The sequence below is a fragment of the Dendrobates tinctorius genome, unplaced genomic scaffold (genome assembly GCF_039654945.1).
Source record: "Dendrobates tinctorius isolate UK_male_01 unplaced genomic scaffold, ASM3965494v1 ptg000012l, whole genome shotgun sequence".
Taxonomy (NCBI): Eukaryota; Metazoa; Chordata; class Amphibia; order Anura; family Dendrobatidae; genus Dendrobates; species Dendrobates tinctorius.
The window spans coordinates 2,001,414-2,026,013 of NW_027361680.1; the positions used below are offsets into that span (position 1 = coordinate 2,001,414).

The window sequence follows — 24,600 nt, forward strand, 5'->3', positions numbered from 1 at the left end:
TAACCCTTTAGGTGCCACCGTCACAGGAATTTTTTGAATATTTAAAAAAAAAAAAAAAAAAAAAAAATACGGTTCAATTTTTTTTTTTATTTTACCAAGGGTAACAGGAGAAATTGGACTGCAAAAGTTATTGTGCAATTTGTCCTGAGTATGCTGATACCGGATATGTTGGGGGAACCACTGTTTCGGCGCATGGCAGAGCTCAGAAGGGAAGGAGCGCCGTTTGACTTTTTCAATGCAAAATTGGCTGGAATTCAGATCGGACGCCATGTCGCGTTTGGAGAGCCCCTAATGTACCTAAACAGTGGAAACCCCCCACAAGTGACCCCCCCCCCCCCCCAAGGAACTTATCTAGATGTGTGGTGAGAACTTTGAACCCCCAAGGGCTTCACAGAAGTTTATAACATACAGCCATACAATTAAAAAATCATATTTTTTCCACAAAAATGATCTTTTCACCCTCAATTTTTATTTTTCCAAGGGTAACCGGACCTAAAAGTTATTGTGCAATTTGTCCTGAGTACGCTGATACCCCACATGTGGGGGTAAACCACTATTTGGGCGCATGGCAGAGCTCGGAAGGGAAGCAGCGCCATTTGACGTTTTTGGCTGGAATTGAGATCGGACACCATGTCGCGTTTGGAAAGCCCCTGATGTACCAAAACAGTGGAAACCCCCCACAAATGACACCATTTTGGAAACTAGACCCCCTAAGGAACTTGTCTAGATGTGTGGTGAGCACTTTGAACCCCCAAGTGATTCACAGAAGTTTATAACGCCCGGACGTGAAAATAAAAAAAAATCATTTTTGTTTCCACAAAAATGATATTTTTGCCCCCAATTTTTTATTTTCCTAAGGGCAACAGGAGAAATTGGACCCCAAAAGTTGTATTGCAATTTGTCCTGAGTAGGCTGATGCCCTATATGTGGGGGTAAAACACTGTTTGGGCGCATGGCAGAGCTTGGAAGGGAAGGAGCACCATTTGACTTTTTCAATGCAGAATTGGCTGGAATTGAGATCCGACGCCATGTTGCGTTTGGAGAGCACCTGATGTGCCCAAACAGTGGAAACCCCCCAATTCTAACTCCAACCCTAACCCCTAATCCTAATCTCAGCCCTAACCCTAGCCCTAACCCTAATGGAAAAATGGAAATAAATACATTTTTTTTATTTTATTATTTTTCCCTAACTAAGGGGGTGATAACGGGGGGTTTGATTTACTATTTATGGCGGTTTTTATTTTTGGCAGCTGTCACACGCTAAAAGACGCTTTTTGTTGTAAAAATAGTTTCTGCATCACCACATATTGAGAGCTATAATTTTTCCATATTTTGACCCACCGAGTCATGTGAGGTCTTATTCTTTGCAGGACGAGTTGACGTTTTTATTGGTACCATTTTCGAGCACGTGACATTTTTTTTTTTTTATCGCTTTTTATTCAGATTTTTGGGACGCAGAATGAACAAAAACCAGCGTTTCATGAATTTCTTTTGGGGGGTGCGTTTACACCGTTCCGCCTGTGGTAAAATTGATAAAGCAGTTTTATTCTTCAGGTCAGTACGGTTACAGCGATACCTCATTTATGTCGTTTTTTTAATGTTTTGGCGGTTTTATGCAATGAAAACTATTTTATATAAAAAATATTTTCCAGGACGTCCACCTGACAGCACTATGGAGGACGTCCTCCTCCTCCTTACAGGGACAGGAAAGCACACGAGAGGTTAAAAGGCCATGTCCCACCCCCTTTCCCTCAGTGTTTTTCCTGTCCCTGCACGGAGGGACACGCGAGAGCTTACCGGAGGGACCCAGGGGATCGTGCGGCCGGTCCAATCCTTCCCCTGTCAAGAGGTCCCGGGGCCGAAACTTCCCGGTGGGGAGTCCCTCGGCTCCAAAGGCCAGGAGCAGGACGGCGCTCCTGGAGGGAGCCGTTCCTCCCGGTGGGGGGGCTCTCGGCTCCAGGACGGGTCGGCTCCCCGCAGGCGGCTGGCCATGCGGGCACCGACAGAAGTGGGGCGGCGGGCCGAGTACCCGCAGGACTTCGCCGACGCTGGGCAGTGGAGGCCGGAGCACCATAGCAGGAACGGCTCCCTGCACGCGCCGAGCGCGGTCGCGCGCAGATGCCCGGCAGGAAGTGGAGGCGCGGCTTACCAGCGTCACATCCGGTGACGTCAGACGCCGGTTTCAAATCCAGGGCGCGCGCGCTCCTGGACCAAAGCGTTCTCCAGAGTCGTCACAGGTGGTTCCAGGCTGTGTGACTGCATCGGACGCCAGGGAATGGAAGGCAACACTGCATCTGGTGGAGGGGTAAGTGCGCATAGCGCAGACCACCCTCCCCACCCGTCCCCACAGCCCAGATCTGATGAGGTGCCCCTTATATTATCAGGAAAAGGGAACCCCGGCTGAGTCCCCCTCGGGGAAGGACCCGGCGAAAGCCACCGCCAAATCAGTCAGATGTCCGGTGTGCAGAGTAAAGCTGCCAGACACCTATAGCAAGACCCTATGCGGTCCCTGTACCTCCAGAGTCATAGGCGAGGAACAGCCATCTCTGCTTTCCGAAATGAGGTCGCTGATAAGGGAAGAGATTCAGGCCTCTACGTCCCGGCGTCGATCCCCCAGCCCTGGGCCAGGTCGCAAGCGTCCGAGGTGGGAACCAGTCCCAGTATCAGAGGCGAGCCCTAGCGAGGAATCCGATTTCCGGAACTCAGATCAGGAGGAAGAAGGAGAGATCCTGGGGGATAGTCAGGAACAGAACAGAAAGTACCTATTCAGACTGGAGGATACGGACGAGCTGGTACACGTGGTCAGAAATACCATGCAGATGGAAGACACAGCGCCTGCGCCCCACGATTAGGCAGCTCACCCCGCCATGGGACCTGGGCCTGGTACTTCGGTTCCTCTGCTCGGACACTTTCGCCCTTAGTGAGAAGATAGCCATCCCTGCTCTCACTCGTAAAACGGCCTTTCTAGTAGCCATTACCACGGCCAAAAGAATAGGGGAGATCCAGGCCCTATCCACTAAGGATCCATACCTCCAGATAAGAGAGGATAGTATAATCCTAAGGTTAGACCCGGCATTTACCCCGAAGGTAGCCTCTACAAGAAATCTGAACCAGGAGGTAGTGTTACCCTCTTTCTGCGATTAATCCCCGAAATGAGAAGGAGCGGCGGCTCCACTCGCTAGACGTGAGGCGCGCAGTTATAGAATACCTAGAGGCCACCAATAGTTGGCGTATCGACCCGAACCTGTTCGTTCTCTTTGGTGGTAAGAATAAAGGGAAGAAGGCCTCTAAGGCGTCCATAGCGCGTTGGATTACCTCAGTAATCTCAGACGCTTACCAGGCTGAAGGCGCCAGCCCGCCTGATTCCTTAAAAGCCCACTCTACAAGGGCGGTATCGGCCTCATGGGCCGAGCGGGCGGGGGCGTCAGTTGATCAAATTTGTCGAGCGGCAACCTGGGCTAGTCTTAATACATTCTGCAAACACTACAAACTAGATGTGTTAGCTGGCCAACAAACCGCATTCGGGAGAAAAGTTCTCCAAGCAGTAATCCCACCCTGAGGAGGTGCTTTGGTACTCTCCATAGTGCTGTCAGGTGGACGTCCTGGAAAATAGGTATTAGACCTACCGGTAATGATGTTTCCAGGAGTCCATCCTGACAGCACGGGTAGTTCCCTCCCTGTTATGTTATACTATGTTGTATTATGTTATGTCATATGCTGTAATATGATTGTTTCATTAAACCGTTACTAGCATCATCCACCTTGTGGTACTTGTCAAATCACTGAGGGAAAGGGGGTGGGACATGACCTTTTAACCTCTCGTGTGCTTTCCTGTCCCTGTAAGGAGGAGGAGGACGTCCTCCATAGTGCTGTCAGGATGGACTCCTGGAAACATCATTACCGGTAGGTCTAATACCTATTTTTGCATCGCTTTATTCTGCGAGCTATAACTTTTTTTTTTTTTCTTTTTTTTTCGCTGATGACGCTGTATGGCAGCTCGTTTTTTGCGGGACAAGATGACGTTTTCAGTGGTACCATGGATATTTATATGCGTCTTTTTGATCGCGCGTTATTGCACTTTTTGTTCGGCGGTATGATAATAGATCATTATTTTTTGGTTGTTTTTTTTTAAATTTTTTTTAAGGGGTTAACTAATGGGACAGTTTTATAGGGCAGGTCGTTACGGACGCAGCGATACCTTTTTTTTTTTTTTTTTGTTTTTTTTTTCTTTTATTTCCAAAAAATGAATTTATTGGGTAATATTTTTTTTTTCAATTTATTTAATTTTTTTTTTTTTTTTTTTTTTTTTTTTTTCTTTATTAGGTTGTCCCCAGGGGGGACATCACTGACCTGTGACAGATCGCTGATCTGTCACATCACAGATCACTATGACAGATCAGCGATCTGTCACAGGCATAGGTGCAGACTTCCTCTTGTCTGCGCTTTGCAGGCACTGAGGAAGTCGGCTCCCTACAGGCCCCCGAAGGTCCCCGTCGCCATCTTGGATCCAGGGACCTGTAGGGAAAGAGACCCCCGCAGCAGCGCTGCACATTGCGCTGCTGTGGGGGGCTCAGGGAAGCATGGAGGGAGCCCCCTCCCTGCCGATGCTTCCCTTTAACCCCTGGTACACCACGATCGTGTTTGATCGCGGTGTGCAAGGGGTTAACGTGTCGGGGGCGGTCCGTGACCGCCCCTGACACATTGTGCCGGGTGTCAGCTGTGATAATTAGCTGACACCCGGCCGCGATCAGTGGCGCTCACCATGTGGGCGCCGCTGATCGCTGTGACGTACTATCCCGTCCCTGGGAATTAAGTCCCAGGGCACATGGATGGGATAGTACGTCACATAGGATTAAGGGGTTAAACATTAATTTTCATAAACCTGCAGTAAGGAAAATTGACCTGCAGGTGGCACCACAATACCCCAAAGCACACTACCACAAAGCTGCTTACAGACATCACAAACAAATCCAGACATTTGCCTTAGGCTAGGCAAGCGGGAAAGACCCCATTTCAGGCACATTAGAGGATTGCACACTTTACTGCAGGTGAGTCACATATGTAAACACATTTGTACATGCACTGCTTTTTCACTGATTTCTTCTCCCCACACACGCGATGCACCATTTGAAAGGTAAAATTGCTCCCTTCAGCAAGAAAATGGCCAAACAAACCACACATTCATGATTTTATCACTAAATACAGTTTAAACATTCATTTTCATAAACCTGCAGAAAGACACAATGACCAGCAGGTGGCACCTCAACCAGAAAACATTTATTGGCTTCTACTTATCAAACCAATTTATTGTATTACCAATCTACATATATAAATACCTGTGTGTGTTCATCAGCTCATGAAATACATTTACATTTGACCAGCTTGCCAAGCTAGTCTATAATAAATTGGGTACAGTACAATGCAGGATATGGTGTAAAAAATTTTCACCAGAATTTGGGAAAGTTATGAAATGTTTGTTCCATTCCTGATCTAAGGATCTCTGTTCTTGGTTGGGATGAACCTGTCCTGCGCTTTATGTACATGCTCAGTAGTGAGGCAATGCTGGGGAATCGCAGTCAGGGAAATTGAGGGCGTCTAAGTCGAAGGTTTGGCTTAGTGACTCCGCAGCCCTGCTTCTGAGCACGCTCAGTAGAGCAGGGACTAGCCCAGTCCCTGAAACGGACATCACAGATGACTCTTCATCGGGAGTAGGCAGAGGCTGCAGCAGTGATCTCGGCCTCTCCTCTGGCCCCTGAAGACTGCTCATGTATCCCAGCATGCACTGGGGATTCTCAAACGAAACATTATCAAACAAGCCAAAATCTGAGTAGTGGGAACAATGGGGACTCTTTAAGTATATTAGAAAAGAGACTAGATGATATTAAATAGATAAAAAATTTAGGATTAAAATATTAGTTTTGTATCGCCCCTTTAAGAACAGCTGTTGTAACAACTTGTTGCCTGCTGAGTGATGCTTCCACACTGCCCACTTTTTTTTTTTTCTCCTTGAGGCCAGAACAGGTTTCCTGTTAAACAAGTCTCTTGTAAGCACAAAACATCTGCTGGTTTTTTTTTCTTTTCATTTTTTTTTTCTTCTTTTTTCTGTTAAACAGTTCAGCAGTCTTTCCTTTGTCACACAGCTTTTCATGTTCTAAGTGATGGGGCATATTACATGATGCCAGTTTCCTCAGTCTCTAGTAGAAAGCAGATTCTTACCCCCCCCCCCCCCCCCTCGAGCAATAAACCATCCAGTTGCAGAAAAAAAAAAAAAAAAAATTTATTATTTTTTTTTTATTTCTGCAACTGGAAGATAGATAGATAGATAGATAGATAGATAGATAGATAGATAGATAGATTGATAGATATATAGATTTGCAAGTTATATAACCATGCCTCAAATGAAAATGGTTATCAACCATTACATACTGGAGCAGGGATGGTGGCAGTCCTGTGTAAGAAGTTCCCAAGGGGATTCTAGTAGACGAAACGGGACTCCTTGAATGTAGTTGGTACAAATTATAAATCCTCCAAATTTTAGTTTCCTATGTAGTCATTGATTTAGGTACTGGCACAAAATGTCATTTGTTTGTTTACATACCCCGGCAGAATTTTTGCCATTTTGGGCCTTTTTTCAGAGAATATGAATGATGACTCATGGTTAGTGGTTGGGTGAAGCCATTTGTCAAACTACTGTGTTTTCGAATGACAACCCAACACATCCAAATGACCCTGATTAAAATTTCACATACCCTAGTGATTTTGGCCTGATAACATGCACAGAAGTTGACACAAATGGGTTTGAATGGCTACTAAAGGTAACATCCTCACCTGTGACCTGTTTGCTTGTAATCAGTGTGTGTTCATAAAAGCTGAGTGAGTTTCTGGGATCCAGACAGACTCTTGCATCTTTCATCCAGCCACTGACACTTCTGGATTGTGAGTCAAAGGGAAAGCAAAGGAATTGTCAACGGATCTACAGGAAAAGGTAGTTGTACAGTATAAAACAGGAAAGGGATACAAAAAGATATCCAAGGAATTGATAATGCCAGTCAGCAGCGCTCACACTATGATTAACAAATGGAAGAATCAGGGGCTCTGTAAAAGCAAAACCCCTGTCAGGTAGACCAACAAAAATTTCTGCCACAACTGCCAGGAAAATTTGTTTGAGATGCAAATAAAAACCCACAAATAACATCAGATGAAATACTGGGCTCTCTGAAAACTAGCAGTGTGGCTGTTTCAAGATGCACAATAAGGAGGCACTTGAAGAAAAATGGGCTGCATGGTTGAGTCGCCAGAATTAAGCCATTGTCACAAGTATCTCGCCTACAATATGCAAGACAGCACAGAGTCAAGCCTCAAAACGTCTGGAACAAGGTAAATTGGAGTGAGGAGACCAAAATTTAACTTTTTGGCCACAACCATCAACGTTATATTTGGAGAGAGGTCAACAAGGCCTATGATGACAGGAACACCATTCCTACTGTAAAGCATGGAGGTGGATCGCTGATGTTTTTGGGGATGTGCGCTACAAAGGCACAGAAAACTTGGTCAAAGTTAAAGGAAAGATGAATGCAGCATGTTATCAGCAAATGCTGCAGGCAAATTTTGCAATCAGCCAGGAAGCTGCGCATATGACGTACTTGACGTTGACGTTTCAACATGACAACGGTCTAAAACACGTAGGCCAAGTTGACATGTCATTGGCTACATTAGAACAAAGTGAAGGTTCTAGAGTGACCATCTTAGTCTCCAGATCTCAATATCATTGAGCCACTCTGGGAAGATCTCAAGCGCGCAGCTCATGCTAGACGGCACAGGAATTTACAAGAACTGGAGGCTTTTTGCCAAGAAGAGTGGGCAGCTTTACCATCTGAGAAAATAAAGAACCTCAACTACCACAAGAAACTTCAAGCTGTCATTGATGATAGAGGGGGCAATACACTGTATTTTGAGAATTGGGGTATGTGAAAGAGAAAACAGTAGTTTGTCAAATGGCTGAGTTTAAGTTTGGTTGATAGTTGTACGAACAGCGGGTATACGTACACCGGAGTTCAGCGTACAGTTCTCTATAACAAGCACTTGCCTCCTTACAATTAATTGTTTTTTTCACAGATGCCTTTGACAATGAACTTATCTTGAAGACTCTCCAAGAGCTAATGGAGGGAAAAACAGTCCAGATCCCAGTGTATGACTTTGTTACCCACTCCAGGTAATCGGCGGAGGCGCTTGCATTGTGTTACATGTACTGTGACATGAATACATCGATGTATACATACTGAACATGGGTTGTCAATGGGGAGAAAAACATTTTTGGCAAATCTTTGACTCCTTGATAGCAAGACCACCAGTGGATATTGGTGGGGGCAATGGCATTCATTAAATGCCCTCCTCATGCACCAAAGCATTTCTAAATGTCTTTGCATATTACTGTCTTGTTTGCTGACAGGTTCACTGAAATATACCGCTCATATTTTGCATTGATATTTATTAGTGCATTCCAGTAAAATTAGTTTTAAAGGGAATCTATCACCAGGATTTTTCTCTGCTGAGAACAGCATGGTAGGGGCATAGCCCCTGATTCCAGCAATGTCACTTACTGTGCTGCTTGCTGAAGTTTTGGTAGAATTGAACTGTTGTCTCTGGCAGATCTATCAGAGCTCAGAATGATGAGCTGTATATAACTCCACATACACCACTGATTGGCAGCTTTCTGTGTACACTGTGCATAGGCAGAAAGCTGGTAATCAGTGATGGGGACAGAGTTATACACAGCTCATGAATGTGGAGGATTATGTGACAGCATGTTTAATAGTCCTCTAGTGATCACCTCCTGCTGATTAAAACTCTGACTTTATCAAAACTACGGCAAGCAGCCCAGTTAGTGGCACATTGCTGGAATTGGGGTCTCTGTCCCTACATTATGCTGCCCCTGATTGGATGACAAAATGTATTTCCTTTAATTGCCACTACTCTAAAATTAGTGTGATTCTTATCAAAACATGGCCCTGTTATGTCCACATATGAGAGGTAGACCACTGCAGTGCAGATTCATGTTTTCAGCAGTATTCACTGAATCTGAAATGTCATTTGTCATACACGCTCATTAGATTTTGTGTTTTGGACCTCACCCTATAGCAGAATGTGCAAACCATTTAGAAAGGCCCCTCTGATGGCCATCTGCACCCCTCCCATGCCCCATCATAAAGGTGGTCTGCAGTTCACTGATTGGGGAAGTTATACAGTCATTATTGGGTGGACCGGATAAGTAAAGTAACCAGTTTCTGAAATGATCCTATACTTGGTTTTCCTTCGTCTCGGGTCATGGATAGTTTGTCTAGATCTTGCAGCGTGTACCACCCACAAGTCTTGGAATCCAGCAATATGTGTGGGTGGACCAAATGCCAGGGGTTTGGAAGTGTGTGACACAATACGCTTCCTGTCCACCCGTCAGCAGCATAGTCACAGATGGGGGCGCTCTCCCTTTTGTAATTACATTTTAAATGCAGTGTCTGAGCCATATAACCTGCATGTTATGATGGAGAGAAGAGATCTGGCTGTAACGAATGGAAGCGGAGGCAGAGATGGTGAAGTTCACATTCGTTTTTATTTTTTAAGTGGAACCTCGGGACCACGGTCCGGGGGGCTCTGAAGGGGGCGTCACTAGTGAGCCCCGGGCACCCGTAGTTAAGCCCCTCAGGCAGGGCCAGAATGGAATACCCGGAGGACACAGGTGCTACCTCCAGTTAGACCCCGAACACGTGGCAGCTGTCCCAGCGGGACCAAAAGGGATAACGAAGGTTACAGCAGAGTCCGTAATGAGACGGGTCCTAGATCCGGGTAGTTGGTAAGGAGTCGGTTCCAGTGACCTTCACACAGTCCTTGGACTTGGATGGCTGTTGGCGGAACGGGATGGCTTAGGCCCAGATGGTTGTAGATATAACCAGGAAACCCAGGATACTGTGTAACACTTGCCCTCCGTGAGTAGGCTGCTAATTTCTGATAAGTCCACTCACGGAGTATGGGGTATCATGTTCTATCTGACAAGCTCCCATGCATCGGTAGGAGGATTATAAGGCAAGACTGAGATCCCCTGCTCCCTCACAGTATATGATGGTACTGGTATACTTATACAGGAATATTACCCCCTTATGAATGGCAATCTTCAGGGCGGCCATGTGAGACGTGTCCTACTGCTGGAGGAAATGTTCTAGTGCCAATGAAGAATAAAATGGAACAAAAGCATAGTTTTAGCGAATCCATCTCACTAAAGAATAGCACGCCACCAAAAGCTGGTCATTCCCACAGTACTGGTGCCTGTTCCGAGGCTGTGCCCAAGTTGGCAGTGGCAGAAAACTGCCTACATCAGCGATGAGGGTCTGGATTACAGAGAAAGCCGATCTCCTACTTGCAGCAGTCTCCTTGGTTGGGAGTGATGGGCTGACATGACAGCAGCGGTGTAATGGAAGCCTCCTAGGTCTGCCATGTAGTCTTTCTATACCAAGTGCATTGCTATACATAGTATTCCAATGTGTCATTGATGAGTCTCCGAAGTCGATATACAAAAAAAGTGAAATTGTTAGATGATTGGCTATTAATCAGTGTATTGTGAGGCTCCAGTCAGAGGGCTCTTCATGATACACCTGTGAACTAGTCCTCCATGGTCTCTGCTCCACGCTCCTCCATCCTTACTGCAGCCACTTGTAGCTTTTTGCTCTGGTAGGATTAGACCTGCTAATTGGGAGTTTTCTGATGCTCTGACCTGAAGAGAGCAGTTCTGACAGAACGACGCCACGCACATGATCGACCTTGGTTTAAATGGACGATTTCAGCCATAATAAACGTTCATCGGGTAGTAAGGGACTGACCGTTTTGCTGACCGATGACGGTCACAATTGACTTTCAATGGATTCGTCCATGGAGATTATTTATGATTTATGTATATATGTTAAAAACAATAAATTAATAATCTTCTGGGCTATTGTGATAGACTATGTTTGACCAGGCTGATCACAATGGCCAATATGGCTGTGTATGAAGTTACTCACAAGACAGACTTCAGCTTAATGTGTGTGGCACCATACCCCTTGAGCTGGGTTTTGCTTACACTGCATTGTCGCATAATCCTTCTTCCCATTAGGAAAGAGGAATCTGTCACCGTGTATCCAGCGGACGTTATACTTTTTGAGGGCATTCTGGCATTTTATGTTCAAGACATCAGGGACGTGTTCCAGATGAAACTGTTTGTGGACACCGATGCAGACACAAGGCTGTCAAGAAGAGGTGCGTCTGATGAATGACTGCGCGTGTGAAGATATTCAACAAATTTTTTACTTCCTGTATTCAATTATATTCACGTTGTATTTTACACTATAGTCAGCAGCTCCATTGGGGCTTATGTCTGAAGCCATGGAAAATGGGAAAACGGGATTCGGATGTTTGCGCCGCCGGGACCATTGACTTTAATGCTGCAGGCTAGGGTCACATCCTTTTCAGCAGGCACCAAAGTGCGGCTGGCCAGTTCTTGGTGCCCCTTCAAACAGGTGAATACTGCGGATCATGATGTCCAATAGAGAATGATTGAAGTCAATCTGCATCATTAAAGTCAATGGTCCCAGCAGCGCAACTCTCCAAATCCTTCAAAGGTGAGCGCCAACAGTCACTGAGCATGGCCTAAAATACAATGTGAACATGGCATTGGGTGCCTTCAACACGATTGTTTTATCTGCTTGCCATATCTTCATTTTTCATGGGGGGGTGGTACACACCCACTTTTGGCCTATGGTGCTGTTCACATGTTGCAGTATTGTTTATGGGGGGAGTGGTTAGTGGTTGTCTTCCCCCATAATCCCTCAAAAAAGGGGTTCAAGGAAAAAAATGGGAGAGTTCAGGTCCAAAATGGATGAAAATTTTATCTAGCACACTGAAAACTAACTATATATACGAGGGGCTGCTAAGTCTTTTGGCTTTACCCAGAAAGAAACAAGGTATGAAGGTGAAACTTAGCATTTATTCCACATACTGTCCACTGATGTCAACGCACTTCTTACATCAGTATTCCAAGTTCTGTAAGCCTTGCAAAAAGGATTTTGGTTGTGCCTCAAGCCAGGCATCCGTAACAGCCATGGCATTAGAAATGGTGTGAAATTTGGTACCGTTGAGATGTTTCTTCAGGTTAGGAAACAGATGCGGGAGCTAGATCTGGTGACTAAGGTGGGTGGTTAACCAGCTGGAAGCCCTGCTCTGCCAGTTTTGCATTGGTCGCTTGTGCAGTGTGAGCGGAATCGCTGTCTTGCAGGAACAAGATTCCTTTGGACAGCTTGCTGCGCTTTTTGGCCTTCAGAGCTGCCTTCAATTGGCCCAAAAGTTCAATGTAATACCTTGCATCGATGGTGGAACCCTTTTGAAGGTAGTCCACTAGCAGCACCCCTCCTTATCCCAGAACACAGACACCATCACCTTAGTGGCTGATTTTTTTGCACTCTGAACTTCTTTGGGCAAGGAGAACCACTGTGCTTCCGCTCTTTTGACTGCTCCTTGGTTTCATGGTCCTAAAAATAAATCCAGGTCTCGTCCATAGTGACCAATCGATCCAGTATGCAAATTGCATCTTCAGAGAGAAAGAGGACTTGAATTCTATAGCGCCACCTGTTGGTAGTAGCGATCCTACAAGTCACAATCAACCCTTTAACGAGTCTTGTAATATGACTTGGGATAAAAGCCAAATCAGAATCTCAATTTGCAGACACGGTGTTTCGGGCTATTGGCCCTTGTCAGTGCAAAGTATGAGAACTGATTTGGCTAGGTGAGAGGCTCTGGACTGAGGTCTAAGGGGTCAGGTTTCTCCTTGTGGAGAGTGACATACCAGTGAATAAGCCTCCTTACCTTGACAAGCCAGAGCTGGTATGTCACTCTCCATAAGGAGAAATCTTACCCCTTAGACCTCAGTCGATACAGGACATTATCAGTCTGGAAATGCTGTCAAATAGACCGGGAAGTTTTCACTCGCATTCTTTACTGATCTGTTGTCAAACAATTGGGGACCCGCTTTGCAGATAGCTTCTTCATGTCCAAATGTTCATGGATAATTACACAAACCCGTTCACGGGAAATCCCCATGATGTCTGCTATAGCTTTAGCTAAAATTCACCGATTCTCCAGTATGAGGTTGTGCACAGCATCGATGATCTCCGGAACAACCACTCTTGGTCGTCCAGGACGTTCCTCATCATTGGTGTTGAAGTGGCCGTTTTAAATTTGGCAACCCAGTTATTAACTGTAGAATATGAAGGGCATTGGTTCCCCCAATGTCTGCGACATATCACCACCTTTTTTGTTAATTATATAATTCCACATGTGTTAATTCATAGTTTTGATGCCTTCAGAGTGAATCTACAATTTTCATAGTCAGGAAAATAAAGAAAACTCTTTTGAATGAGCTGAAGAGCCCGGGCATAGTAACTAACTACGGTCAGAATTATAATGAAAATATATATATACACACATATATCTGAGTGTATAGCCACATTCACTATAATATCCCACATTGTCCCATCAGCCAGAGCCACCGGACTACTAATATCCCACATCGTCCCATTAAAGCCACCAGACTATTACCCCTAATATCCCACATCCATCCCACATCATCCCGTCAGAGCCACCGGACTACTCCCCCTAATATCCCGCATCATCCCGTCAGCCACAGCCACCGGACTACTCCCCCTAATATCCCGCATCATCCCGTCAGCCACAGCCACTGGACTACTCCCCCTAATATTCCGCATCATCCCGTCAGCCTGGGGTGAGAACCAGAGTGCTGAGTGGAACGGTACTAACTTCCATACCGGGGATCCCTTTTAAGAGAGGCCTGGCATCAGAACCAGAGCGCTGAGTGGATTTGCCCTGACTTGCATACCAGTGATACCTTTAATAGAACCCTGGGGTGAGAATCAGAGCGCTGAGGGATTTGCCCCAGCTTCTGTACAGTAGATCCCTTTAAGAGAGCCTGGGGTCAGTACCAGAGCATTTGAAGGCAATTGCCCTGACTTCCATACTGGGGATCCCTTTAAGAGAGGACTGGGGTCAGAACCAGAGCGCTGAGTGGATTTGCCCTAACTTCCATACCGGGGATCAGAACCAGAGCGCTGGATGGATTTGCCCTGAATTCCATACCGAGGATCCCTTTAAGAGATGCCTGGGGTCAGTACAAAAGCACTGGATGGATTTGCCCTGCCTTCCACCCAGGAGATCCCTTTAATAAAGGCCTGGGGTCAGTACCAAAACGCTGAGTGGATTTGCCCTAACTTGTATACCATTGATCCACGGAAGGGGGGTTTCATTTGTCATGTGCTCTGTGCTCCTTTCTGGGGGGTAGACAATGGCTGGGAGCTTATGTTCCTGGGGATGCTAGATTTCTCCCACCATGTCTGTCTGCTGAGGTGTTGTCATGCAGTAAGAAAACTGTTGGTCATAGCAACCAATCGCAGCTCAGCTACTTTTAACCAGCTCTGGTGAAATGAGAGATGCTTAGTGATTAGTTGGTGATACATACATACATACATACATACATACATACATACATACATACATACATTTATAATTTTATATTCTTTCCTGTCTGATCTTTGCTCCTTGTTAGATCCTATTCAATATTCCTGTGCATCTCCTGTATTAATTGCGTTATCCATGAATGTCCTGAACTCGATAGTGCTTTGAAAAATACAGGCTGAGTAATACTTCTAGGATCACTTCAATCTATGCGAACGATGTTCAAACCCTGATGATGACAACCAAGGGTGTTGGTAGACCTCCCTACATTAGTCCATTGGCCCCATGCAGCCTGATTGCAGCCAGATCAATTTGGTTATTTGCATGCAACAAAGCTTATCAGATCCTACCAGTGACTGTCTCATGGGGTGGACTGCCATATGTTCAAGTCCCTTTCTGGGAGTAATAAATAAAAGTGAAATGCAAAAGAAATAAACCAAATTTGAGTTTTCGCAATTAAAAATGGTGTGCAAACTGTTATATTGTACTGTATTTGCGATTTAAGTGATTTGCTTTTTTCAGTGCTGAGAGACATCAATGAACGAGGCCGGGATTTAGAGCAGGTCCTTTCACAATATATAAAATTTGTGAAGCCAGCCTTTGAAGAATTCTGTCTACCAGTAAGTATTTGTACATTCTGATGACAGTAAGTTCCCACGTCCGGACATGTACATGATTCTCGTTACATCTGCTGGGACTGGCCCTGATCCAAGCAATATAATTCTACAGATGCTGCACCTATTGGCAATTGAGTGGTGGGAGAGCAAATTAGTTTGAGCCTTATTTTTTCCATGTGATTAACTTCTGTACAATATAAATTATACAATATTCTAACCCTATGAAATACAGAAAACCATGAAAGAGGTTGTTCACAACCCTGACTGTTACTTTTTTCCATAAATGCTTAAGGATACTACCCCTAAATGACCCCATATACCTTTTTTTTTGCATTGCTCCCTGTGTGCTGGCACCAGCTTTGTCATAGTGATCACTTCCCCCTTCAGATTCCTCTGCTCCTTTCTTACTATGTTTCCGATCATGTCTTGTGCTGGGCTGCAAGCCAGCAGTGAGCACAGAGCTGTACCCGCCAGTGTCACGCACAGCCCCAGCGATCTGTACAGGATCCTGCAGGGAATAAAAGTGTACATAGCACCAAAGACAACGCTTTAAAACCAGCAGTCTGATTTAAATTGCTACCGATAACTGAAAATGGAAAAAGCACCTCATGGGAAAGTGATGGGTGTATCACAGATTATAAATAATAATTGCACAGATACTAAGGTGAGATGGTGTGTAAATTACTCTCACCATGGGTGTTGTAAAAGTTCAGCTTGTGTCCATATCATGAAAGATCCATAGAAGAGTTGAGCGACTTTGGTCGGATCGGGTTTCATGAAACAAAATTTGAGTCGGATGAAACTGGTCCAACTAGGGCAAAAAAAGTCGGCGTTTCGTCCAAAACCCGACCCCAATGCAAGTCAATGGGAAAAGTCTCCATTGAGCGGATGACATTCATCCGCTCAATGCCGACTTTTATTCCCCATTGACTTGCATTGGGGTCGGGTTTCAGATGAAACGCCGACTTTTTTTGCCCTAGTTGGACCAGTTTCATCCGACTCAAATTTTGTTTCATGAAACCCGATCCGACCAAAGTCGCTCAACTCTACTCCATAGTTGTCCCATGGATAAAGCCCGTAGAGTCATGCAGTCTTTGGTGTAAGGCATTGCCTGCTAAGCCGTTGTATGCATTATACTAATGGTGCAGAGATTCTCTGCCTGCATTGCACTGGTCATTGTTCTGGGGTGCGCAGAGCCATCATTTCTCTGCATTGCATCCCGAGGTCTGTGACTGGGGATGCTGGTGTACTCACATTATAAAGGGAATACAGCAGTGTGTGTGTGTGTATGCCCTGCTGTATACATACAGATGACAGCTCAGTCTTTACAGATATCGAGTGCTGAATGCAATTAGCGTGTGATTTGAGCAGGCGTGTAGGTCTCCTCACACTGGCATGTTACTTTTCACAAGGAGAAATCTTACCCCTTGGATCCCCATCTCCGTTTTCACTGAATGCAAATTTTTACCTCTGAATTGGCAATCCTAGAAGTCAATGTCGACCCTTTAACGAGCCTTGTTACATGACTTAGGATAAAAGCCAAGCCAGAATCTCAATTTGCAGACAAGGCTCCTTAAAGGGTCGACATTGACTTTTAGGATTGCAACTTCCAGTAGGTGGCACTAGAGTTCTAGTCCTCTTCCTCACTGAAGAGACAATTTGCATAATTAGCATATTTCCCAGAGGAGCATTGCGGCTTTAAGCCTCCTCATCTGGACGTGCTTAGCATGTCATTCTCCGCAAGGAGAAATGATACTTCTTGGATATCTCTGAATTGAAAATCTTTCAAATGGAAGATCAGTCCTGGAGGAGAAAGAAGCAGATTTGTCTAAAGTGATACATTTGCAAGTTATTTTCATGGATATGGATTTATGAAATTAAAAATGTAAACCGGTTACAATTTAAGTTTAAAGCATGAAAGTCAAAATGTGTCATCTGGTTTCCCCCACCACCACACCAATGGGGTAACTTTTTACTCAACTTTTTTTTTTTTTTTTCATATTGCCGATGACAAATGCAACTCGACCCACAACGTTCCCACGTCGATTAGAAATTAAACATGGCTTCTGGAATGTGATGAGGAGGAAAAGAGCAACCATGTTTGCTCATTAAGGTCAAAATATGCCTAGTCCATGGGGGGTAATCGCTGTCTGTATAAGCGACTGGAGGTGCTTGCCATAGTCCGTGTCGCGGCCAGTGAGTTGCTGCATGAGGGCTCTAATGCATGTTACTAATCACTTTCCCCCTTATTGTATTTGTAGACTAAGAAATATGCAGATGTGATCATTCCCAGAGGCGCTGACAACCTGGGTAAGTAGCAGGAGTTACAGCTGCCGAGTAGTCAAATCGGGTGTAGGAGTGTTAAAGGGGTTGTCCCTTTTTTCCCCTCTTTCCTTAACCCCTTAATGACCACCAATACGTCTTTTAACTGACGTGAGATATAAGACTAGCCTCCCCATACAGGTGACAATCCAGTAGCTGTCGGCTGTACACTATAGCTGACAACTTGCTGCATCATCCACGATCAGTGTTTGCACCGTCCAAATCTTTTTAACGCCTTAGATGCTGCTGTCAATAGTGACAACCTCATATAAATGGTTAACAGAGTGTGAGGGCTTCTCCCTCTTTATCCCCATCGGCACCCTGAGATCTTGATTGAGTGGTCCTGATGTTTGCCATGGCAATTCACGCCCAAATAGCGGCCTTAGAGTCTGACGGCTGTTGTAACCTGTTCAGAAGTTAGTGGCATTTAGGTGGTAAAAATACACATTTTCATTCCTGTTACGCCACTTTGCATTAATTCCTGAAAATCACCTGAAGGGTAATAAACTACCTGACTGCAGTTTTCAATATGTCAGGGGGTGCTGTTTTTAAAATGGTGTCACTTTTGGGGGTTTACCAATATATAGGACCCCCAAAGGCATTTCAAACTTGGATAGGTCACTAAAAAAAAAATTTTTGTAAGTTTCCTTGATAAAATGAAAAATTACTGATAGCATTTTAGGAGGTTTAAAAATGTAACAAAAAAATAACATTTTGCAGATGATGATGTAAAGCCGACATGAGGGAAATGTTATTTTATGAATGTTTTTGTGTGGTATGACTATCTGGATTAAAGGGATAATCATTCAAACTCTGAAAATTGCTAATTTTTTAAACATTTTTCTCAAATTTCTGAAATTTTTTTTTTTCTAAATAAAAACAAAACATTGACCTAAATGTACCATTATAATAAAATACAATGTGTCACGAAAAAACAATCTCAAAATCACTGGGATTTGTTGAAGCGTTCCAGAGTTATTACCACATAAGTGACACTGGTCAGATTTAAAAAATTTAGCTCCGTCACTAAGGGGTTAAATGCAGATACTGACACCTTGTTTGGCTTTGTTTTCCTGCAGATTTAAATGTGATGTGTTCTGTGGTTATGAATCAGCTGAGAGCCAGAGGAGGCAGAGTACATGGCCTGCTGTAGGCGGCATACCTCTGCCCACTCTATACTGCATGGTCACCTTCTTTGCTGTAGGAAGAAGGCTGTCGGCTGTGTCCACTCTTCAACAAGTAGATTGCAAGCCACACCTGCCACACAGAGGCTGATGGGACACCCTATTGGCCTCTGTCTGGTGAATAGCAGTATATGTTGCGAGGTTTTCCTGGCCGTAAACGGGAATTCCCTAAATCAATAAAATAATCAACTCTGTAATATATCTTAGCAGATCTTGGGCTGATCATTAATTTTCCAGATTCTCAATTCTAGGGTAAAATCTGTTGTCACTGAAGACAAGATTCATCCTCAATATAAAATCTATCAACAGCAACTGTCACCTATGTAGTAGAGGGAGGAGCTGGAATCAGCCCCTCCCCTGTGTATAGAATCAGTGGCAACTGTCACCTTCTATGTAGTAGAAGGAGGAGCTAGAATCAGAGCCGCTCCCCTCTGTATAGAATCAGTGGCAACTGTCACCTTCTATGTAGTAGAGGGAGGAGCTAGAATCAGAGCCCCTCCCCTCTGTATAGAATCAGTGGCAACTGTCACCTTCTATGTAGTAGAGGGAGGAGCTAGAATCAGAGCCCCTTCCCTCTGTATAGAATCAGTGGCAACTGTCACCTTCTATGTAGTAGAGGGAGGAGCTAGAATCAGAGCCCCTTCCCTCTGTATAGAATCAGTGGCAACTGTCACCTTCTATGTAGTAGAGGGAGGAGCTAGAATCAGAGCCCCTCCCCTCTGTATAGAATCAGTGGCAACTGTCACCTTCTATGTAGTAGAGGGAGGAGCTAGAATCAGAGCCCCTCCCCTCTGTATAGAATCAGTGGCAACTGTCACCTTCTATGTAGTAGAGGGAGGAGCTAGAATCAGAGCCCCTCCCCTCTGTATAGAATCAGTGGCAACTGTCAACTATGTAGTAGAGGGAGGAGCTAGAATCAGAGCCCCTCCCATCTGTATAGAATTAGTGGCAACTGTCACCTTCTTTGTAGTAGAGGGAGGAGCTAGAATCAGCCCCTCCCATCTGTATAGAATTAATGGCAACTGTCACCTTCTTTGTAGTAGAGGGAGGAGCTGGTATCGGAGCCGCTCCCCTCTGTATAGAATCAGTGGCAACTGTCACCTTTGTAGTAGAGGGAGGAGCTAGAATTGGAGCCCCTCCCCTCTATAGAATCAGTGGCAACTGTCACCTTCTTTGTAGTAGAGGGAGGAGCTAGAATTGGAGCCCCTCCCCTCTGTATAGAATCAGTGGCAACTGTCACCTTCTTTGTAGTAGAGGGAGGAGCTAGAATTGGAGCCCCTCCCCTCTATAGAATCAGTGGCAACTGTCACCTTCTTTGTAGTAGAGGGAGGAGCTAGAATTGGAGCCCCTCCCCTCTGTATAGAATCAGTGGCAACTGTCGCCTTCTTCGTAGTAGAGGGAGGAGCTAGAATTGGAGCCCCTCCCATCTGTAGAATCAGTGGCAACTGTCACCTTCTTCGTAGTAGAGGGAGGAGCTAGAATTGGAGCTCCTCCCCTCCCCTGTATATAGAATCAGTGGCAACTGTCACCTTTTATCCCAGTAAAGGTAAAGTTTGTCTTCACTGAATACAGATTTCACCTGGGAATGGAGAATGAAACCTCAGTCCAAGAGGAGAAAGATAAGATATATTACAAAGTTTCTTATTTTCATGTGTATTATTGATTGATAAAATGAAAATGACTGTTACGCTTTAACCCCTTGTCACCACAGCCCACATTCGTTTTTCCACCCTTTCTTCCCAGAGCCATACCTCCTTATTTTTCTGTCCATTTAGACATGAGGCTTGTGTTTTTGCAGGACAGGTTGTACTTTTGAATGACTAAGGCCGGTTTCACATTAGCGCTTTTTAAGCGCACGCACGGCCGGGGGTAGCTCCGCCCCCGAGCCGGCTCTCTGCCCGGCGTGCCCGCCCCTTGCTTGTAGCGCCGCCTACTAGCGGACAGCGGCGCCTGCGATCGGCGCACCCTATCTTTAGCATAGGGTGCGCAGGCCGTGCGCTAGTTGCGCTTTGACCTGCGCTGCGCACTTTTGACGGTGCGCCGTGCGCGCCAAAATCCGAAAAGTTCAATTTTGGCGCGCACGGCGCACCGTCAAAAGTGCGCAGCGCAGGTCAAAGCGCAACTAGCGCACGGCCTGCGCACGACCTGCGCACCCTATGCTAAAGATAGGGTGCGCCGATCGCAGGCGCCGCTGTCCGCTAGTAGGCGGCGCTACAAGCAAGGGGCGGGCATGCCGGGCAGAGAGCCGGCTCGGGGGCGGAGCTACCCCCGGCCGTGCGTGCGCTTAAAAAGCGCTAATGTGAAACCGGCCTATATGTGGTAAAATTATGAAAACAAGAAAATCACAATTCTGACATTGTTTAGAAATGTGTTTTTTCCGGTGTACGTTGTGGTAAAAATGACCATGCAATACGATTCTTATCGATTACAGCGATGCCAAATGTGCATTTGTTTTTTTTTCAGTGGTGAAAACGAAATGTGAGAGTTATTGCCATTTTGCGAGACCCGTAACATTTTTTTATTTTTCATCCGGTGGAGCTGAAGGTCTTCTTTTTTGCAGGGCGAGACAACGGTTTTATTAGTACCGTTTGGAATAGATGTGACTTCTTGATCGCTTGTTACAGCATTTTATTTATATTTGTTGTGGCAACCAAAAAACTTTAATTTTGGCGTTCTTGAATTTTTTTTTTTTCTGTTTATGATGTTTACTGATCAGGTTAATTGTTTTTATGTTTTGATCGGACTTCTCTGAATGTGGCGATACCAAATATGTGTATCTTTATTTTCACTGGGGGTGAAAGGGTGGTGATTTTTTTTTTTTTTCGTACTTTACTGATTGTTAGCCCTATTAGGTGGCTTTAAGATGCGATTTGTCCGATTGCTTGTGCTATATGCAGCACTGCACATAGCAGAAGTCTGTCTCCTTTGATATCCGGCCTCAGGCAGGATCTCAGAGTTCTGTAATTGCAGTAACTGAGGTCATCGGCTGACCCCCGGCTGTCATGCCAACCCATCGGCACCCCGTGATCACGTCACGCGCTCACTAACGGGCAGAAGTAAGGATACTCACTCTTGTGGGTACTCAGTCTTGTTGATGCTGTTGTCAGAGATTGACAGTGGCATTTAACAGGTTAACAATTGTGGGCGGAGCTCAGCTGCACCCGCAATTGTTAGCGGCAGGTCCTGGCTGTAATACACAGCCATCAACTGCTGGGTGTGGGGTGGGCTTGCTGCATGAGCCTGCTTCCAACTTGTGCCATATAATTGTTAAAAGGGTTATCTGGTCTAAAACTAAAGCTGGAGTCACACACAGCGACTTACCAGCGATCCCGACACCGATATCAAGGTGTCAGGATCGCTGGTAAGTCGCTATGTGATCGCTGGTGAGCTGTCAAACAGGCAGCTTCACCAGCGATCAGCACAGTGATGCCGAGCGCCCGGCATCGCTGTGTTCGTTAGCGCTGATGCCATATCCCTGTAAAAAAACAAAAAATAGAATCAAAATAAATATTGTTCTTCTCACCTTCCGACGTCCCGCCCAGCCATCCTGCCTCTCTCCACGCTCCGGTCCCAGTAATCCCTTGCGAGAATGTCACGGTCTCGCGGTAGCGCGACGTCTCATACGTGCAAAGGATCACTGGGACCGGGAGCGTGGAGAGAGGCAGGATGGCTGGGCGGGACGTCGGAAGGTGAGAAGAACATTTTTTTTTTTTTTTTACAGCTGATCGCTGGTCTCCCGCCTGTCACAAGCAGCGATGTGTGCTGACCAGCGGGAGACCAGCGACGAAAAATATGTCCAGAGGTTTCTTGCAGCGATCAGCGATTCCGGCAGGGGGGCCGGTCTCTGATCGCTGTCACACACAGCGATCTCGCTGGTGAGATCGCTGTTGTGTCACAAATCTTGTGACTCAGCAGCGATCTCGCTAGCGAGATTGCTATGTGTGACTCCCGCTTGTGTGCAGTCACTGTGTGACCGCAGCCCTCTGTATCTCCAGCACACGCACTGTGCTCTGCGATGCCGGGAACGATGGTGATGTACTTTGTTATGCGCACTCTAGTGAGTGCAGCCTCACTCAGTACAAGTGTATGGAGACCCTATACCCACTGGCCTCTATAATGGCTCAGAAAACTGTGACTCCTTGCAGTGCAGTCCATGCGCTTGGGGGTGGGTCATTAGGCTGCAGTCACACAGGCTGACTACAGACTTATCTGTTTAGACCGGACATCTCCTGGAAGAGATGAAAGGTGCCGACTTATTTCCTGGTCATTTCTAATAGTTGTCCACTGATGCTGGCATGGTGATCAGCTATCACATGGGGATGCCACATCTGGTAGCTGCACCTTTGGCCAACCATGTAAGGCATGGACAGGCCGCATCCTTCAGTGTGGCCTTTCTCAGTTTTTCTTCACAGCCCACATACCATGAGACTTCAATAATTTCACATCTCATTGATTCTTGTGAAGTGATGATTGAGCCTTGTCTTGAAGGATCGGTCTGTGATAAGACCGCTGTGGGGATGATGCCTGCTGCATGGAATCTGCTGAAATGCCAAGAATTTCTGAACCTCCCTCTGTTTGTCTTTTCTCTGGATACTTCTTGTTAGAACCTTTACCACTAGGCAACAAACTCTTTGTAGCGTGCTGTGCCGAATTGTTTATCAAATGTATAGATATGAACTGTATTTTAATAAAACCCTAATGACTGTTACTATTTTGCTTTAATTCTGTCACAGTTGCAATCAACTTGATTGTTCAGCACATCCAGGATATTTTAAATGGTGGCTTAACAAAGCGTCAGAGCAATGGTTATACGAACGGTTACAGCAGCCATCGGAGCAGGCATTCCTCAGAGTCCAGCAGCAGCCGACCTCACTAACGGGCCCAGTGACAAAGGAATCTGTCCACAAGCAAACCAATCCGCGTTCCTTGCAGCTCTGCCATGAGGCTAGGATGGAGACCTGGCGCCGAGGCTTTTCTTCCAGCGTATTACATGCTGACAGTGCTGTGCAAGGAAAGTACGGTGTTACTTGACTACTGCGACTAGAACCAAACCTGCTGGAATTTTCTGGTGTCTGTGCGGGAGTTGAAATCAGTGGCTTAGTACGCTGACCAGGGTGAGGGTTTTTTATTTGTTTTTTTCCCTTTTTGTACCTTTGAATTAGGGGAATGGTATGGTGGCTTCGGTTATCCAAACTTGAACGCTCAGTGACTACTGTAAAAATGAAATTCATACATCTCGTGGAATCTAATTATTTGTATCTTGTCTCAATGTGAATTTCTGTACAATAGTTATTTGCCACAAAAGTATTCTCAAAGGTTTTTGCATTCAAAGTGTTCATTGAGAGAAAATGGTGAGCATGTATTGGGTTATACCTGGAACCTCCATTGAGGTGGCATGGAAGTTTCATTTGATTCTGTTAGTTTCGACCTTTAAGCGGGTTTATGGCAATCGGCGGTTCCTACCCAGCAGACCAAAACTCTTGCCCTTCTCACGTGCCAGTGCTGTGGACAAGGGGAAACTCAATTTTCATTCTTTTTGAAGTTGGCAAATATTTATTGTATTTACTTTGTCATGTGATATTGCTTATGATGATATAATTTTTTTTTTTTAATATTTACTGACATCTACTCTTTTGTGGATCACGTTATATGGTCTGCTGTCTGGGTGCCACAAATATAAAGTACAAACATTGGAATAAAAAAATTAAAATTTTACTTGAATGAGTTGTGGAATTACTGTATTTTGGCTTGCAATGCAATAAGACAGGTGTGCAAAGAAGGGTTAAAATACTTATTGTATAAAAACAATTAAGACGCTAGCCTTATGTCTAGGTGAGATGCCACTGTGTATCAGGCCACTTATGTGATTTATGCCACCTTTGGCAGAATGAATGCTGGCATCTGGTTGTAGGTAGTAATGGGTTGTGTGT

General features: G+C 45.3%; 1 protein-coding gene across 4 annotated transcripts in view; it reads left to right on the forward strand.

The window, feature by feature from the left end:
- Positions 1-24,385, forward strand: part of UCK2 (uridine-cytidine kinase 2) — a 50,954-nt gene extending 26,569 nt beyond the window's left edge. For all 4 annotated transcript variants that reach the window (XM_073557947.1, XM_073557946.1, XM_073557945.1 and 1 more), the window contains exons 3-7: positions 8,116-8,212; positions 11,141-11,283; positions 15,070-15,167; positions 17,426-17,474; positions 23,404-24,385. In XM_073557947.1, coding sequence (XP_073414048.1) covers positions 8,116-8,212; positions 11,141-11,283; positions 15,070-15,167; positions 17,426-17,474; positions 23,404-23,546 — 530 coding nt within the window. In that variant the 3' untranslated portion in view covers positions 23,547-24,385. The remainder of the gene's footprint in view (positions 1-8,115; positions 8,213-11,140; positions 11,284-15,069; positions 15,168-17,425; positions 17,475-23,403) is intronic.
- Positions 24,386-24,600: the final 215 nt, after the last annotated feature.